Source organism: Anabrus simplex, chromosome 2 (genome assembly GCF_040414725.1).
Source record: "Anabrus simplex isolate iqAnaSimp1 chromosome 2, ASM4041472v1, whole genome shotgun sequence".
NCBI classification, from domain to species: domain Eukaryota; kingdom Metazoa; phylum Arthropoda; class Insecta; order Orthoptera; family Tettigoniidae; genus Anabrus; species Anabrus simplex.
Window position 1 is genome coordinate 650,636,325 of NC_090266.1, and position 20,105 is coordinate 650,656,429.

At 38.3% G+C, this 20,105-nt stretch overlaps 1 protein-coding gene across 1 annotated transcript in view; it reads left to right on the forward strand.

Moving 5' to 3' along the window:
• LOC136864312 (ER degradation-enhancing alpha-mannosidase-like protein 1) overlaps positions 1–20,105 on the forward strand; it is a 305,977-nt gene that overhangs the window by 7,810 nt on the left and 278,062 nt on the right. Inside the window, exon 2 of the mRNA XM_067141129.2 lies at positions 12,478–12,654. Coding sequence (XP_066997230.2) covers positions 12,478–12,654 — 177 coding nt within the window. The remainder of the gene's footprint in view (positions 1–12,477; positions 12,655–20,105) is intronic.

Genomic DNA, 20,105 nt, shown 5'->3' on the forward strand with positions numbered 1-20,105 from the left:
GAGAGAGAGGGAGAGATATTGGCTTAAGATACTAAAAGTTTAGAAAATTCATATCGATCTATCATATTATCGATTCAATTCAGATTTCATTTCCATTCAGTTGGCAGTATGACCGGAACCAGGAGAGCTCCCTCCTTACTCCTGAAACCCATAATACCAGCTGTCACTAAAAGTTGCATGAGTAGTACTTATGTTCGGTTGTGTTGTACTTCTTCTATCTCTACAGACTTGATTTATTCTATTCTACACTTTCTTACTATCCCTTCTTTTGGAATCTCTGTTTAGATTTTCAACTTGTTTTGTCTGGCATGAATACTTGGTGCTTACTAATAGGCCTAGTTTTCTACTCTCTTGTTGTTTGCTACAGAATGTAACTCTTGTTTCAAGACACCCTACTTTCCTGTATGATTGTAAATCTTTCATTGCTTCTGCCCTTTTCTTTCTGCATTCTTCGTTGAACCAAACAGTATTTCTTGGCAGCCCTGTTCCCTTCACTCACATCTTCTGTCCTGCTATCAATATATTATTTTCTATAAGCTGAATTGACGCATCTAGGCCTATTTGATTATTTTAAATCGTAAGTTCTATCCCTATCTTCATAATTTTGAAACCTCTCCCTTTGAAATAATCCTCAAAATCTTTCCTAAGGTCTTCCCTCCATCTATACTTTGGCACTAATCTCTTTTTAATATTTCCTTGATAACGAGCCACACTATGCTCTTCCCTACTTATAAAGTTAATAATTATTGGTAAGTGGTTGGATTCTGCCAGGTGTTTAACTGTTATCCTTTCGACGAGTGGTAATGCCACCTTTGACATAATACTAAGTCTTTAACACTTCCTCCCGTTTCTGTTATAGCCTATATGTTAAGTTACTCACATCATCTCCTGGCCACCACCTATTCAGAATATACAGTTCTTCTGTACCACATAGTTTTAGTAATTTTTTGCTGTACCTCTTATACCCTTATTAACTACTTTTACCTCTACCTCTTTACCATACTGTACACTGGTTTTCGATCTGCAGTACTCGCATTGAAGTCCCCCATAAGCATAATACGTACATCTTCATACATGTTCCTTAGTCCTTTTATTTCCGTTCCCAGTTCAAGGAAGAAATCTTTGTCTGAAAATGGGGAACCTTCCGGAGGGCCATAGACAAAATCAAGACATAAGCTTATTTCACCCTTTCCATTCGTCTTTACTTTTATTCAAAGAACTTCTTCCATTTCTGTTTCTATAAGTTCAATTTTCTCCTGTATATCATCCCTTATTGGCGGTAGTATTCCACCTGGATACCTGCCCATTCAAACTCTCCTATCTCTTGTTTTTCTGTGTATTTTAAAACCGCCCACATGGACTTCGTATCCTGGTGCAATCCAACTCTCAACAAAGGTAATAATGCTCATTTCAGCCACTAATTGTTTCACCTCTTCATTTCCTACCTTGTTAAAAAATCTCCCTATATTCACACATCCTAGTCTCCATTCTAGATATTTTTTAAATTTTTACCCTCTGACAGATTGGTAGCCTTGCTTCTTGTTACCCTATATTTCTTTACTTTTAAAATACTGCCTTCTAGTGAACTAATTATTTCCTTGTCCATAGTGTTGACTTTCCCTTTTTCTTTAAACTTAAAACTTTTACCTTTGGACACTGTTTCTCTCCTCCTGCCTTCTGTCCCTCTGGTGGATCCTGCATGTGACTCGAACCGGCAGTCCGCTAGTCCGACGTCCATGACTTCTGCAGGTACAGCTGTTTGTTCACTTCCTTTCTCCGACCTTGCAGTGCGCTGAACCTCACTATTATCTGCCGTTTCACATGTTGCTGCACAAGCACTTACGTTACTCCTAGCAATCTTGCACACTCTTCCATCTGTCATGTGCACCACACTTTGCTGTTGCTGCTGTTCCTCATCCATTTCCTTTAGATGCGCTGGTGTCCAAGCTCGCCACCAATTACCAGGACCAGCTATCTCGTGCTGTCCTCATGTACGCCGTGAGTCCTGAGTTCCTTGCTCTTCCTACATGTAAACGCAGAATTCTATGCTCTGCAATGGTATCTTTGTCCATGTCCCATTTTCACCCACATTTTTTCTCCTTTTAAGTTCTTAGAGTTCCTTAACATTTTATTTACCATCAGAGCTGATAATAAATTGACTTTAATTGGCCTTTTCCTCTTCACTCTCCCCACTCTGTGAACGTCATCTATGTCTGCTTCACTGCAATTTACCTTCATACGGTTTTGTATGACATCCAAAACCTTCGTTATTAATGAGTTCCATGTCCGTATTGACGGATTACACGTATATGGAATTTCTTTCTTATCCATATACAGCCAACACCTTATCCACTATATCGTTTATATTTTCAGTTTCACTCTCTGGCATGCTGTAAATAAAAATATTTTTCCTCCTGTTTTCTTGGTTGACTATATTTTCTTGCTGCTTTATATGTCTCATCTCATCCTCTAAACCCTTTACTTTGGTCTTGAGTGTTTCTGTCTCACCAACATTCTGCACAACCTTCTCTGTTATTATTCTCAGTTCCTCTTTTACATATTCTTTTAACTCCTTCATTTCGTTTTACTGTTCGCGAATGAGGTCCCTAGTTTGTTCCGCCCGGCACGCCTCCCTGACTATTTCTTTGGTCTTTTCCATCTCTTCCCAGCCAATTGATCCCATTGGACTGGGCCCAGGATTCATCTCGACACCCCCAATTACAAGTAGAATTGCTACCACTGCTGCTGCCATCAGTGATACCTGCAACCCGTATTGTTGCCAGTTACTCTTCGTATATGCCGCACGCTCATACTTCACACGTCCATGCCAACGACCTATGGTCGCCCTGTATTGCGCTTGCTCGATTACAACTCTTTAGTACAAATTACTGAGTGGAATAACCAAATTCAGAACAGTTTTTGTTTAAATCTGAGTTTTCTAAAGAAAATTTTCAGTGCTCTTACAATGATATCAAGAGTTTTCAAACGGACAAAAAGCTCGAGACAGTCCTCCACATGATAACTTATGATGTACAGTAAGGCATTGTTGTTTAATTTATTTAACATTGTTGGAAGTGTTGCATACTACTTAATAACTGGTGATCCACATGGTATTATTCAGTATATCCATCTATAACTTTATTAAATTGGATGACAGCGTAGGTATTGCGTAATCATTGCTGATCCACTGGGAACTGTCAGTACCACAAGTCATTCACCAGCGAGCCGCTATGGAAATGCCAGGTGGTGGTGGTGATGATTATTGTCTTTAGGGGGAATACAAACTGGCAACCATCCTACTTCAACAAATTAAGGTATTGGCAAGAGAAAGAAAAGGGTTATGAAGGGCATGAAAATTAAGGACTCCGTAGGCTTCGTAAACATAATACTGTTAGGGTTGGAAAAGAATGAGTTGACCTTGTGAGGTTGGATAGGAAAGATAAAGACAAAGAGACTAACACAAGTGGAAGCATTGACAGACTCAGCTAAGGGAACTGAGGTTGCTAATGCACGCGCCAAAGTTTGGAGCCCCTGTTCCTCCCCTTTAGTTGCTGCCTATGATAGTCAGGGGTTACCATGGATGTTATTCTACTGCCCCCACTCACAGGGGGATGTTGGGATGCCATGTGTATTTCATTTTTATGTTCTTTTACTTTATCAACAGTTACAGAATATGTACTTTGCTACAGGATTTTTTTTTTTGCAAGTTGTTTTATGTTGCAATTTGCTTTACGTCGCACCAACACAGATAGGTCTTTTGGCGACGACGGGATGGGAAAGGGCTAGGATTGGGAAGGAAGCGGCTTCATTATGGTACAGCCCTAGCATTTGCCTGGTGTTTAAATGGGAAACCACAGAAAACTACCTTTAGGGCTGCCAACAGGGGTTCAAACCCACTATCTCCCGAATGCAAGCTCAGAGTTGCATGCCCCTAACCGCACGGCCAACTCAACTTGCTCGGTAATACAAGATGTGCCAGAAGTCCATGTTCACTCGTATGAGATGTTGAAAATGGTACTGTGTATGGAATTCTGTGTGCACGTATGATTATTGTTGAAAGGGATATCTATGACCACTTTTTAAATTTCTTTTCATTTGAAACAATTAGGCCTATACCAGTTAAAATTTGAGAAATATGACAAAGTTTCATTAAAGAGTATCCAGGTAGATATTTAACAATCTAGTGAATGGGACCCTCACCAGGATTGCATGATTCGAGAACTGGAAAAAATCAAAAAGAAAAGCAGCTCGATTTGTTATGGGTAATTTTCGACAAATGAGTAGCGTTACGAAAATGTTGCAAAGTTTGGGTTGGGAAGACTTGGGGAAAAAGGAGACGAGCTTTAATACTTTAATTCAGTCTTTTTTTTTTTTTACTACAGTTCATACAAGCTTCACAACTAAGACACATTTTTTCGTAGCAGACCTTCAATCAACCAACATTCAGCTATTAAATTGAAGCAACAAGACTACAACATTTTGTCATAACGACTTTGAAAAGTCCCCTCTTTGAACCTACGTAGTGTTCATAATTTTAAGCCCCATATGTTACATTTCCACTATATCATATAATGTCTTACAAATACGCCAATAAAATTTAGTCCCAAGGTGACACTCAAGTTCGAGAACATTCCAGTGAGAGTACGCAAATCGGATATTCAAGATCAAACAAACCAACCAGGAGAACACGCTCATTGGGTATTAAAGACTGAATAATTCAAACCAACTAATGCCATTTCAAAAGTTATGTAGCATAACGCTTTAGGTTTTTTGTCAGATGTTAAACAAGTGTGGACTCAATTTTTAAAACAGAATAATTGTGTGTAATCTAAATGTTTTTTATATATAGCACATTTCACCAATCAAAATTATTCAAATCAGCTGGAAGTTTCCACAGACCGTATATTTACAAAAAAAAAACATATTTTATTAAGTAGAATCCATATTAGCTTGAAAATTTTAAGTATTTTTTCAGTAAACAAATACCTGGGATCCTGGCTATTTTTGATCTTAGAGTGTAGGAACAACAGCTGTTGATGCCCAAAAAATGTTGGCGAAACATGTCCCGTTAAGACATAATATTGTTATTTTTTATGTAAATCAATAAATACACACTGTATTGAAAAGGTGGATTCTCAAAAAACTTTATTTAGAAAGGCAAGCAGTATGTTCCGAGCTGTCAGTGTAGTGATTGCATGGAATGACATTAGTAGGCAAATAAGTTTGAGTGGTGTCTTTAAAAGTAGGAAAGTTCACAATATGAAGATAAAGTTGGAATTCAAGAGGACAAATTGGGGGAAATATTCCTTTGTAGGAAATAACCTTACTCCTTGTGGGTGGGGTTAACTTCCAATAAGTAAACAGGGGAACCTGACCCCTACAGAGCGCGTCCCCAGGTGGCGGATAGGGGGCCACTACAGTATGTAGGGCTGGTTGAAATAACCAATACAACCCGCGGACCAACAGGTAGCCCAATTCCTGGGGGTTTTAAAATACTGGGACACCCTCTCTCCAGGGGTCATAAATATGGAGGGCCCTTGCCCTGGGTTAAGGGTGAAGACCTCCACGGCATCTACGGCGGAGATGGCGGAAGAGGCAACCCATCCTTCTGGGGTGTACAGATGGAACCTACTGCCTTGTAGGACGAGGAAGGCATTCTCAAAGGCTAAGGGAGTAAACCCTGGAAGAAAATCCTCTTATGTGTTAGGCCTAGCAAGTCAGCAGGAGAGTATTGAGTACAGTTGCTTTCAATAAGAAAAAGAGCCTCGGAAAGAATATTATAGACCGGACTGACAGGTCCTTTCAGACAATTGTAAAGTATGATGATATACAATGTTCTGAAAGGAAACCCCAAATAAAAAAGAGACCCAAATACCGAATTGGAACTATGAACTTTCTATCATTAACTGGAAAGTTAGAAGAACTCCTAGACATGATGGATAGAAGAAAAATATCAATATTGGGATTAAGTGAGACCAAATGGAAAGGAATTGGAAGTAAGACACTTCGTGGAGGTTATAAATTATACTGGAGTGGACAGGAGAAGGTAGCGAAAAATGGTGTTGGATTCTTAATTAACGAAAGGACTGATGCTACAGCTGAAGTTATCTGCAAAAGTGATAGAATCATTAAAATGTTCATGAAACTGGAGAACACTAAGTACACCATCATACAAGTGTATGCCCCACAGACAGGCTGCAGTGAGGAAGACAAAGAGAAATTTCGGCAAGACCTGGAAGATACAGTTCATGAGGAAAATGTTATTATTATTGGAGATCTAAATGCGCAAGTTGGGGGTAGACAGACTTGGGTACGAGAACATCATTGGTCCACATGGATTTGGACAAAGGAACCCAGAAGGAGAACAACTATTAGATCTGTGCAGAAGAAATGATCGTATAATCAAAAATACATTCTTCAAAAAAAGAGACAGTCACAGAATAACAAGGTACAGTTGGGATGGCCAGTATAGAACATTGATTGACTACGTAATCACAAATAAAGATGGTGGCAGGTACATCACAGATGTAAAGGTCATCCCTAGTGAAAGCATGGACAGTGACCACAGATTGTTGTAGTAGACTTCAAACATAAGGCAAATGAAACGCAGAAACTTATTACGAAAAAACCAAGGGTTAAAACTTGGAAGTTGCAAGAAGCCCAAATAAAGGAAGAATGCAAACTAAGGATTCAACAGAGTTTGCCGAAGTGTGAAGTAACCAGCGTTATTGAAGAATGGAAGGCCTTTAAAGACACCTTTGTGGAAGAAGCCAAAAACCTATGTGGAGTTACAAGTTCTATCAAAAGAAAAAAGGAGACACCATGGTGGAATGATAGAGTGAATACAGCGGTGAAAGAATGAAACCAAATAAAGAAGGCACTGGACAAGGAAAAACAAAAACAGGGACAAGAATGAAATGAACAAGAAATACAAAGACTTCAAGGAGTATACAGGAACAAGAAACTTGCTGTAAAGAACATTGTAAGGGAAGAAAAAGAGAAGAAATGGAATGAGTTTGCAGACAAACTGGAAGAGGACAGTAGAGGAAATATGAAATTGCTATACAGAGTAGTGAAAAACAAGCGAAGGGATCAAGAGACCATAAAAGCAATAGAACGTGATGATGGAACTCTGGCACAAGAAGAGGGAGAAATTAAACAAGAACTCAAGATCTATTTCGAAAAGCTGCTGAATGGAGATACAGAAAACGTAACAACGGATAGAGGAGAGCCAAGCCGAGGAACCACAACTGAACCACCAATTACATGGCTTGAGGTTGAAAATGCGCTCAAGAGCATGAAGAAAGGAAAGGCAGTGGGCATAGACGAACTAAGTGCAGATATGCTGAAAGCAGCAGGAATTCCAGGAATCCAGTGGCTCTACAGACTGCTCAACAAGATATGGGAGGAAAATACTATTCCTGAGGACTGGAAGATGGGCATCATTGTACCTCTGTTCAAGAAAGGAAGCCGACGAAAATGTACTAATTACCGTGGTATCACACTACTGTCTCATGTCCTGAAAATATTGGAAAAAATAATAGAGACCAGAATCAGAGATATTGTTGAACCAATTTTGGAAGAAGAGCAGTATGGTTTCAGACCAGGAAGGTCAACCACAGACCTTATATTTGCAATTAGGATGCTAATGGAAAAATACTAGGAGAAGAACCAGCCTTTATTTTTAATATTTTTGGACATTGAGAAAGCATACGATAGTGTACCAAGGGAAAGAATTTGGCAATGCATGAAAGAACTTCAAGTGTGAGACAGCCTTATAGACAAAGTGAAAATGTTGTATAGTGGAAACAGAAGCTGTATTCAAGTAGGATGTGGTTTGTCGGACTGGTTTGAAACAAAGAGAGGAGTGCAGCCGGGCAGCTCATTGTCACCACTTCTATTTATTATTGTAATGGATGTAGTAATGAAATCTATTAAAAGGAAAGAACATGGAGATATCAAAGCCTTCACATTTGCAGATGATGTTGCAATCTGGAGTGACTCAGAAGAGGAATTGGAGAGAGAATACAAAACTGGAATGAGGAGTTTAAGAAATATGGTTTAAACATCAGCAAGACCAAGACGGTGGTGATGAAAGTGTATGGGGAAGGAGCAGAACCAATAGTCATGTTAAATGAAGCTCAGCTGGACAGCGTTCCAGTTTTCAAATACTTGGGTAGCATTATATCAAATGACAACCTAGCAAAACATGAGGTGAATAATCGAATCAATAAGGCAACACAATTTTACCACCAGGTAAGACACCTGCTGTGGGATGAGCAAATACCCATGAAAACAAAAATGACATTGTACAAGTCCTATTATACACCAATTCTTACATACAGTCTCGAAACCTCAACACTGACCAATAGAGATAATTCCAAACCTCAGGCAGCTGAAATGAAATTCCTACGCACTATGATCCAGAAAACCAGGAAAGACAAGATTAGGAATGAGAAAATTAGAGAAGAAGTAGGAATAGATGATTCTCTCCTCAATAAGATTCAGATATCAAGACTGAAGTGGTTTGGTCACATGAAGAGGATGCCAGTAAACAGAACTGCAAGGAAGGAATTTGACAGAAAGGTAGAAGGAAGACGACCCGTGGGAAGGCCACGAAGGAAATGGATAGATTTAGTTAAGAGCGATGTACTGCTGAGAGGTCATGATTGGGACAAGTTGGTGGAGGAAGAATGGTACAAGGACAGGATGAGATGGAGGAGGCTCATATACCACACCCGGGAAACTGGAGATGGTTTAGGATGATGATGATGATGATTCCTTTGTAGGAAGAGGAGTTACGGATTGGAATAATTTACCAAGGGAGATGTTCAATAAATTTCCTAATTCTTTGCAATTATTTGAGAAAAGACTAATTAAACAGCATATAGGGAATCTGCCACCTCGGTGACTACCGTAAATGCTGATCAGTGGTGATTGATTGATAGAGTCTTATGATAGTCAAGAGAGAGGTGTCTTTCTTGAATGCTGGGGACAAACCCACCTCTTTTGATTTTACTTGCTTATAAATGTCCAGGTCTACATTTGATGATGATGATGATGATGATGATGATGATGATGATGATGTTTAAAGCAGCCTAACAGCTTGGTCATCAGCTTTGGTCTACATTTGAGCAGCATTCATATGTGATGGTGACATTCTGTAAAATGTATGAGAGGTTAGACATTTTTTAGCCGTATGTGTTTTATGTTTTGTTCTTTTGTCACCAAGGATGTGTCATGACTCAATTCTGGTTAATTTAATACAGTTGATCTTGTATGTTTCACATTCTCATTGATGGTTCTGCTACTAGAGTCATCAAAGATAGCATGTTTGGCAAACATTTGTCATTCAGCACATTTCAGAATCCATTGAGGAAAAGTTTCATTCGCTGGTTGGGCTGAGTGGCTTAAATGGTGGAATGAGATCAAGATGGTGGGCTGAATCCCAGCTCAGTCCAATACTGTTTGAAGGTGCTCAAATATGCCAGTAGATTTACTGAGAAGTAAAAGGACTCCCGTGGGGAAAAAAAACTGCACTTTGGCATCTCCAAAAATGGAAAAAGTAATTAATGGGATAAGAAACCAGTATCTAACATTGTTTTGTCATTGAATGTCTGATTCAACAAAGTGAGAACAATGAGAAAAGGGTCAGTGTCACAGAGGTCATCATAAACATTCCATTAACCCAGGGAAATGAGAGATTGACTGTGTGGAGTTTCACAGAAGTCAGTATTCAGTGTCAAGCTGTTTGCAATTGCCATTTAGGTGTAGTCTGACTACTTGGCTGAATGGTCAGTGATGAGACCTTCAGTTTAGAGGGTCCCAGGTTCGATTCCTTTCCAGGATGGGGATTTTAATTGTATCTGATTAATTCTTATGGTCATATGATATTAGTTTCATTTCCGTATTGATGACTTTACAGTTCACAATTATAAATTTGGATGTTTCCACCTAATTCATGCTATGTATGATATTGAATATATGTATTTACATTAAAAGATAGGTTCACATTCTATTATCTCACATCACCGAGCTCGATAGCTGCAGTCGCTTAAGTGCAACCAGTATCCAGTAATCGGGAGATAGTGGGTTCGAGCCCCACTGTCGGCAGCCCTGAAGATGGTTTTCCATGGTTTCCCATTTTCACACCAGGCAAATGCTGGGGCTGTACCTTAATTAAGGCCACGGCCGCTTCCTTCCACTTCCTAGGCCTCTCCTATCCCATCGTCGCCATAAGACCTATCTGTGTCAGTGCGACGTAAAGCAAATAGAAAAAAAAAAATTATCTCACATCATTATTTTGGTAAAATAGGGCATTGTAAAACTTGTTTGAAACCAGTCAAACATATGTAGAACAGTCTAGTTCCTTGAATCTGGCTCAATGGTAAATACATAATCTTAAAATCTAGTATTGAATTCACAATTGATACTGTTGTCTTTTCTTTAAAGTTGGAATGAATGTTTTTTATTTTTTATTAGACCAGCCATTTAGGAGATATTTCAAAAAAGAAAGAAAATGTAAAAAAATTGTAATATTCTTTTCAATGCTAAAGGCTGGGCTGAGTGGCTCAGGCAGTTGAGGCGCTGGCCTTCTGACCCCAACTTGGCAGGTTCGAGCCTGGCTCAGTTCGGTGGAATTTAAGGTACTCAGATACGTCAGCCTCGTATCGGTTCACGTAAAAAACTCCTGCAGGACAAAATATTGGCACCTCAGCATCTCTGAAAACCAAAAATGTAGTTAAGTGGGACGTAAAGCCAATAACATTATTATTATCAATGCCAAGGGACGTACGGTGGCGCCCCAAGGTCGAAAACTTGTATTTTGCCTTACCGTTTAACATTAAAACATACCAAAAAATGAGAAGTACCCAGCCTTTTGCACAGCAAACCCCTATATTCAGGATGATTTTACTGGAATAAATCTGAAAGCATAATTCCTATTTGTGCCATTAGAAGGAAAGTTTTAAAATTATCTTGAACATTGTGTAAATGTACTCTTTCAGTTGCCATTGGTGGCAGATTGGATGTTGTTCAGCACTTCAATGTGAAAGAGCATAAGCTTGCTGTTTCAAGTATAAGTCCTTCACAGAGTATGATATCCTTTATAATCAATCAAAAATATAGTGGAAGTATAAAAGACTAGGGAAAACATCTTGCTGCCAAGGAAAGTTTATTTGCTTTCCATATGATAAAACATAATAATAATAATAATAATAATAATAATAATAATAATAATAATAATAATAATAATCCCTTCCAATCAGTTGGTTGAACTGCTGCAAACAAGAGTAGTAGTCTACATGTTCAACAACAAAATGTAAGTCTGTAATAATGAATGCGCTGGCTTCTTGTGCATTGCAAAAAATTTGTGAAGAACTTAAACAAGCAAAATGCATGTCACTAATGATGGTCACCGCAATTGATGCCAGTACTTGGTAGATGTTTTGTTCCAAGTAGACCTAATGGCATTCAGATACCGGTAAAGGTTATTGAATTTCAGAATATTACAAGTGGGGCAGCTGGATTCCCTACAAATACTACAATAGATGTGTTACATAAATTCCATCTAACAGATAAAATTGTTTCTTTCTGCAGGAACAATTGAAAAAAAAAAAAAAAAAAAATCTACGATGGAGCAGGGAGGGAACACATAATAGAATAACATCACAGGTCAGTGTAGGAAGAGGGTGAAATAGAAATAGAACACAGCAGGACAAAAACTATCTCCACATCTTCCTACATTGCTCTCTTCAATTAGTTTGGCTCTCTTCTCATCAAGCCCAGCCCTTCTCACCACCTGATGAACACATTTCTGCTTCCCAGCTTTATTCAGAAGGTGGGCATCAACTTACCTTGAAGGGCCATATTGACAGATCGTCTGTCTTGATGAGGGAAGTGTAGGATAAGAAGAAAGCCAGATAAACACAGAAAAAGTGAACAGACATAAAGGTAAATATGTGTACAGGATGTAAAAGACTGGGACCACAGGACAAACGCAAAAGGAGGAAAGGAACCCAGCATGTCCAAGTGTAATGAAAGCCGGGCTGATTGGCTCAGATGGTTGAGACTCTGACCTTCTGACCCCAACCTGGCAGGTTTGATTCTAACTCAGTCCGGTGGTATTTGAAGGTGCTCAGATATGTTAGCCTCATGTTGGTATATTTACGAGCACATAAAAGAACTTCTGCAGGACAACATTCTGGCACCTCAACATCTCCAAAAACCGCCAGAAGTAGTTAGTGGGACGTAAAAACAATAACATTATTTTTAAATAATAAAAGGAATAAACAAGTGCATCAAGACATATACAGAAGGATGGGGACATTTGAAGGAACATGTTATAGGATATGATTTGCTCCTTTTGATGTTTCTGTCTTTCTGTATATGACTTGAAGTTAGTTATGTCATGTGTTTGTCTCTCTTGCTTCTTTTCTCTTTCAGTTATTAATTCTGATGTATTATGTCTGTTAACAGTTCCAATATCAATATAAATGATATTCTTGGTGACTACTGCCTCACACTGGTGGATACCTTGGATACACTGGCTGTTATTGGAAATGTGTCTGAATTCCAGTCTGCTGTTAAAAACATCATCCTAAATGTCAGCTTTGACAAGGACAATACAGTGCAAGTCTTTGAGGCTAACATCAGGTAATGATATTTTCTTGTTGTGGTTCGTTTGTAAATCTTATCATAAGAGTGATGTATAGCTTTGTTTGGAGGTACAGCCCCAACATTTGCCTGGTGTGAAAATGGGAAACCATGGAAAACCATCTTCAGGGTTACCGATGGTGGGTTTCGAACCCACTTTCTCCCGAATGCAAGCTGACAGCTACATGACTCGTGCAGCCACTCGCTTGGTGGTATGGAGTTATTGTGTGGTCAAGGTAAATGGGGCATCCTGTATAATAAAACTGGTTATATATACACATATATGGGCTTAAAAGTGTTCAAAATTTGGAGTAAAGTATGGACTAGTTTTTTATAATGGTGCACATTAAATGTAGAAAATATCTGTATTGTATCAAATGTTCATACTTGTAAAAATAGTAATATTGTTCAGACATGAAAGCCACACAATAAGAATATAAAGGAAAGTCACAGAACACGTGTTCAAACTTTTTTTTTTATACAGATCACAGTGATATGAGTGACAAGGCCAAAGCCAGCAAGAATGAAAGGAATGTGCATAGAGCAGAACTTGCTTTCCAAATTTCATAGAAATACCAGAATCTAACTTTGAAATGTTGATGTTAGTAAAATTAATGTTAAGTGATTTACTGACAAGAATAATTTTGAACCCATGAAATATTAAATATATTTAAAATTAAATATTAAATTACCAGTATGTAAATATATCTGTTCAAAAAGTATTATGTTCATTGCAAAAAAAATCATATTTTTCTACTTTTCCTATGAAAGAAATTTCAAATGTGTGTAAAAATATGTACAAATGAACAAATATGTTTTTAATCGTTTCAGATATCCTGATTCGTAAACATATAACAGCATTTTAACTATAGCTAATAAATACATACATACATACATACATACATACATACATACATACATACATACATCTTCACTGTAGACTTAAGCCTTTCAGTGTTTAATCTCCAAGCCTCTGAGATTTTACTAATTTCTGCCATAATCCTCTTTTTGTTACTAGCTCTGGTGCCTTGTTTAGTTCTATATATCTTATCTTTAAATCATTAGAAACCAAGTCTAACCATCGCCGTCTTGGTCTCCCTCTACTTCTCTTACCCTCCATGACTGAGTCCATTATTCTCCTAGGTAACCTATCTTCCTCCATTCGCCCCACATGACCCCACTACCAAAGCTGGTTTGTGCGTACAGCTTCATCAGTCGAGTTCGTTCCCAACTCAGCCTTTATCTCCTTATTCCAACTACCCTCTTGTCATTGTTCCCATCTGTTTGTACCAGCAATCATTCTCTATACCTTCATGTCTGTTGCTTCTAACTTATGAATAAGATACCGTAAGTCCTCCCAGCTTTCACTCCCGTAAAGCAACATTGGTCTGAAAACAGACCGCTGTACAGATAGTTTTGTCCAGGAGCTGTCTTCATTCTTACAGAATACTGTACTGGGCGAGTTGGCCGTGCGGTTAGGGGCGTGCATCTGTAAGCTTGCATCCAGGAGATAGTGGGTTCGAACGCCACTGTTGGCAGCCCAGAAGATGGCTTTCTGTGGGTTCCCATTTTCACACCAGGCCAATGCTTGGGCTGTAGGCTACCTTAATTAAGGCCATGGCCGCTTCTGACTCCTAGCCCTTTCCTATCCCATCATTGCCATAATATCTATCTGTGTAGGTGCGACGTAAAGCAACTTGTAAAAAAGACCAAAAAACAAAACAAAACAGAATACTCTTGATCGCAGCTGTGAGCTCTGCATTAGTTATGCTGCACCTTGATTCAATCTCGCTTACTATACTACCCGGGAGCCGAACTTGCTAACTGCAGTAGCTTAAATGCGGTCAGTGTTCAGAATTCGGGAGATAGTGGGTTCTAGCCACACTGTTGGAAGCACTGAAATGGTTTTCCGTGGTTTCCCATTTCCACACCAGGAAAATGCTGGGGCTGTACCTTTATTAAGGCCATGGCCGCTTCCTTCCCACTCCTAGCCCTCTCCTATCCCATCGTCACCATAAGAACTATCTGTGTTGGTGCGACATAAAGCAACTTGCTTTGTGTTCCCAACCTGACATTCAATACTCTTCGTTTTTGTACCTTCTGTCATCACTTCAGTCCTGAAAAGGCTAATTTGCATATCATTTTCATTCCACATATTTTCAAGTTCCAAAATATTAGACTGCAGGCTTTCAGCACAATCTGTTATTAAGACCAAGTTGTCAGCATAGGCCAAACTGCTTGTTACATTTCCACCTAACTAAATCCCTCCCTGACACTTTATATTTTTCAGTAGATGATCCAAGACCAACTACAATCCTCAGACCACAGTGCAAAGAAAACATGGCTGCCGTACCTGTCCAAAGCTGATATGGCCAAAGTTGATAGTCGTTTGAAATTTGTAGTACAAAAACTTTTATCTATAGTTATCAAACACGCAATATTTGAAATATAAAATAACAGTGGTAATTTTAATTGCGCTTTATCTAGGAGAGAATGTCACATAGAGCGGACTTTGAAAGCTTTACAACAAACAGCAAATTATAAGTACGACTTCATTTAAATGTAAATACATATTCAAGAAAATTACAGACTAAATAACACAACACCAACAAAAGAAATCAGTTTTCCTTCTTTTAACTCTAGCACAACATACCTATTAGCTCATTATTCACCTTCACCAAAATATTGCATTCGAACAAAACTAGTATTGCACACATACAACAAACAAATTACGGACTAAACAACATAACACCAAACAAAAAAAAAAAAAAAAAATCATTTTTCCTTCTTTTAACACTAGCACAACATACCCATTAGCTCATTATTCACCCTTCACAAAAATATTGCAGTCGAACAAAACTAGCACTGCTCATATCGAACAGATTTAAAGAAAGTGTCTACTCCAGAAAAATAAACATTAGTTAATGACTCAAAATTAATTAATTTATCAGAGGTGCCAAGTATTACGGAACGTCCATAGTTATTATGGATTTTGCTTCATGATTATGGCATTACGGTCTAAGGGGAAATTATTATGGAAAAGCAACATTATTGCGAAAATAATTTTCTGCGAGGAAAAGGAAATAAGAAACATGTTCAATTCTTTCGAACATTACTGTTCAACCCTCCTAGCTTCAATGCGTGTGATTTCGCATCTAAACTTATTCAGTTTTTCAGTTCTTTTTGCTATCCATGAACGTTGTGAAATTCATTGTGAATGAAGGAGCTCTACTCTTCTCTTCTTCACTATAGAACCTGTAATGTTGTATTTGCAGTACTGTATTAAGTGTACCTCACAGTAAATTTCCCTCAAAAGGAGTTTTCACTTTGTCTCAAACAGAATTTAGGGCCAGAAGATGAAAATATCATCTCGGGGGGAAGGATGCTTCAAGAATACCTACACTGAAAAGCAGGTGCTGGGTGCAAAATAAGCTACAAAGATTGTTTTATCATGGTATTATCAGGTAATGTGCAAATTCTATTGTGTAATATGATATACATTAGAACACATTGCTGTCGGGGAGGGCAAAGGGCGTGTCATAATCAGTAGGAGAGGAGCATGCTTTGGATTTGACTCAAACTTTTTCTGAAGGGTAGGGGGTGGGGTGGGGGGTGGGAGAATTACTGATAACCCACTTCAAAGGTTGGCACCTCTGATTTATTACCTTAAAGTTACTTGCTGCTGAGTGTCAACTCTTTCCTAATGTGCTGTTTCTTCCCAAGTGTTGTTTCATCAGTCTTTCTCTTGGCACCCTGCTTTTCAAGTTTCTTGGTAATTTCTTGGGAGATTTTTTCATTTAAGTCCTTTGTGTAATTGTTAATAAAAATATTGGCCAAAATGTTCACACATTGCTTCATAAGCACTATTTATGAGGACCTGAATGAGCATGAATATTTTACAACACATAGAACCCATGATCGGTGGTGGACACTTCAAGCCACCTCTGTTTAACTGCCTAAAATATGAGAGCATTTTGGCATCATCACTGTGTATCACCATTTCTTCTTCTGACTATAGCATCTCAACACAATCAGCACAGTTGTTATAAGTCTTAAGCTTCTTCATGATCTTCATACTAGTATAGCTGACATTACAAATAAGAATCCTCTGTGAGTGGGGTGGGATTGTTACACACTCAGTGTCACTTAATGCTAGCTCTATCCTGTCTAAATTCTGAACTTGTTTCTTCTGGACATTGTGTAGTTCAGTTGAAAAATTATCGAGTGTATATTCAACAAGTTTAACCAGATTGCATTTTTAGTACGTTCAGCACTTTCAATTTTCTCTCCGACTCAAGAACCTGTTCAACTGATACATTATAAGCACACCCACTTAACCTTCTATAGGCTCCAAACCTTCCTTCCAAACTGTCAGTCTGTAACTTTGCTGTAAGTACATTTGATCAGTTAAAATTACTAAAAATGCATCTATACAACTGAACTAATGCTGTCAAAGTATGGGTCAAAGCAAGGTGAGTTTCATTACTCAGTTTCTCTGCAGCATGTGACATGTGCCAAACGTCAATGTAAACTTTCAAACTTTCTAGGATGGGAGTCATCATTTTTGGTATATTTTCCCTTCATTGGATGCTGAACATTGGATATTGCCCACCACCTACCAATCAGCTTCAAGAACTGAATTGTGCCAATAGAAATATCAACACCTTCACTCTTCAACATTTCTAGAGCTGCAACATTCTTCACATAAAAAATATTTACTGCCAAGGAAACATTCTGCCGTTCTACTGAAGTAGGAAAAAGGACTTTTCTTTATAAATTTGGTGCCCCCTTCAAAAGCATGTTTTTTTTTTTCTGTGTGGAATACGGCTTTCAAGTCTGAAAACCTAGCTTCAACTGTAGAATACTGACATGTAGCAGTGCTATTAGGAATACTGAGCGTGTTACTAATTACCGGAAAAGTCTCTTCAACATTTGGGATAGTGAATGTTTGATTAGACCTATTGAGCTAGTTATTTCTGATACACTTGAGTATGTGAACACTATCAGAAAGAAAATAAATGACACACAATGAATTAAATGGGTTTGGAATACAACGTTTTACAGAACCACACCAACATTCTTCTGTTTGTACTATGATTGTCAGAGATCATGCACACAACTTCAAACCCTAATTCATTCATAAATTTTAGAACTTCTATTATGAGTTTCAAAAGTGTTTCTGCATTTAGTTTTATAACTAGGAAGAGACCAATAACATTTTTGTGGTCAGAAAGTATCAAACCTGAATGATAAGAGCTCAGAACTATTTTCTACCACTCCTAAAATATTTCCAGCTTTGTATGTCAGTTTAGAACTGACAAAGACTTCATCCAAATCAGTGTCACAACATAATCATTGTGTTGGAGAAATTTAGCCTTCTCCTTCAAAAATGCTTTTTGAGAAGGCCCACTACCAGTGCTATTTGGACCTGTTCTTGTCAAAAAGTGTCCTAACTAGACAGGATGTGGTAAAGTCATCACATGTGTATTCCTCAACATGCGATAAGCCCCAGGAAAAGAAGAGTAAAAAGTTGCTGCCCATATTAGCAACTCAGGAGAATATCTCATTCATTTGCTTCAATAAACTGTACAAACTGTTCTACTGCAAAATTAATTTTACTGTGTTTCAGTTGTTCTTTTTCACAATCTAAAACAAGGACTTTTTTCAGAAAGTTCACCACTCTGTCACTCAGTTCAATACTACTTTCTTCATAATTACCAAGATGACTTACCAGAGTTTCAAATTTGCTCCATCCGTCACACTTCAGGCCATCATGTACTTCACATCCTAATATAAACCTTAATTTTTCTGTAGGGTAAAGGAATGTTTTAAAATGCACTTTCACTTCTAGGTCACTCACCACTTTAAAACTCACCACTATTGATGGAATATCTTGGTCTTAAAGTTTTAAGAATAGAACACTATCATCTTTTACAATAATCGCATTGAATGGGCTCACATTTTTCTTCTTCACTTCTGTTGTGAAAACCTGAAAATGATCTATTTAGTCCTCTTCACACCAATGTCTAAATGCTTCTTCGTTTTGCTGTAGCAATTGCTGTTTATGCTCTTCAGGATCCTTTCTTTCTCGAGGCAGACTTATGGTATTATACGAAGGCTGATTGTCAAATATGTTTGGATGGGCATAAGGTGCTATTTTAGGACTCTTCCTAGGGACGTGAATCGGTTCACCATTCTCAGCAGGAAAAACATCTTCACGCACAATAAACTTAGGGTCAAAATGTTTGATGCAGACAACAGTCTTATTATTTACAGTGAAATCCATTTCTCTCATAAGACTTTGTCCTTTGAAAATGTGAAGGCATAAATTCCCAAAGAATTGCCATAATTTTATTTACAGAGATTTACACAACACGATCGACCCATATTAATCTAAAATATGTACATTATGTTCTAAAATGACACTAATAATAATAATAATCACAATAACACTCGAACACAAAGAACACACAACCTATACGTGACCACATGCAAATGGGAGATAACCTAAACTTAGTATATAAAACTTTTAAAAAATGACATACAACTCCTATACTTCTTTATCACTATTGAAAGCTATAAAAAGCAGCCACAAAAGCAGACTCAAAATACTTCACTCGCAATGATTACTTTAAACTGAATTCATGCATGGGCTGCGCTCACTGCCATCTTTCTACTAATCAAAGCCTGCCTTGAGGTCTGAGTATTGCAGTTGGTCTTGGATGATCCATGTAAACTATGAAGAACAAAGGTTGTCTTAACCCCTGTAAGTACCTTGAACCATGTACACATTCTACCATTGGTTCTTACTGCAGCCCAAATGTCGACATAAATAGCTTTGATGGCTTTCAGTAATCTACCCTTAATCCCATAGTCCCCCAGTGTGGCTAACATTTTTTCCCTTGGTCATATACCTTCTCTAAATCTACAAAACTTAAACAAAACTCCCTATTCCTTTCGTAGCATTTTTTCATTATCTGACACATACTAAAATTTGATCCTGACAGCCCCTCTGCGGTCTGAAACCACACTGGTTTTCATCCAAATTAAGCTCTACTACTTAGTGCACCATCCCTTCCAAAGTGTCAGTGAAATCGTTGCATGGTATTCCTGTCAATGAAGTACCATGATAGTTGTTGCAATCCTCCCTGTACTGGGTGAGTTGGCCGTACGGTTAGGGTTGCGCAGCTGTGAGCTCGCATGCGGGAGATAGTGGGTTTGAATCCCACTGTCAGCAGTCCTGAAGATGGTTTTCTGTGGTTTCCAATTTTCACACCAGGCAAATGCTGGGGCTGTACGTTAATTAAGGCCACGGCCGCTTCCTTCCCATTCCTGGTCTTCCCTATCCCATCGTCACCATAAGACCTATCTGTGTTAGTGTGATGTAAAGCAAATAGAAAAAACCCTCCAAGGACCAAGGGGAAAGTTTTCGTTCCCCTTCCCAAAGGGAA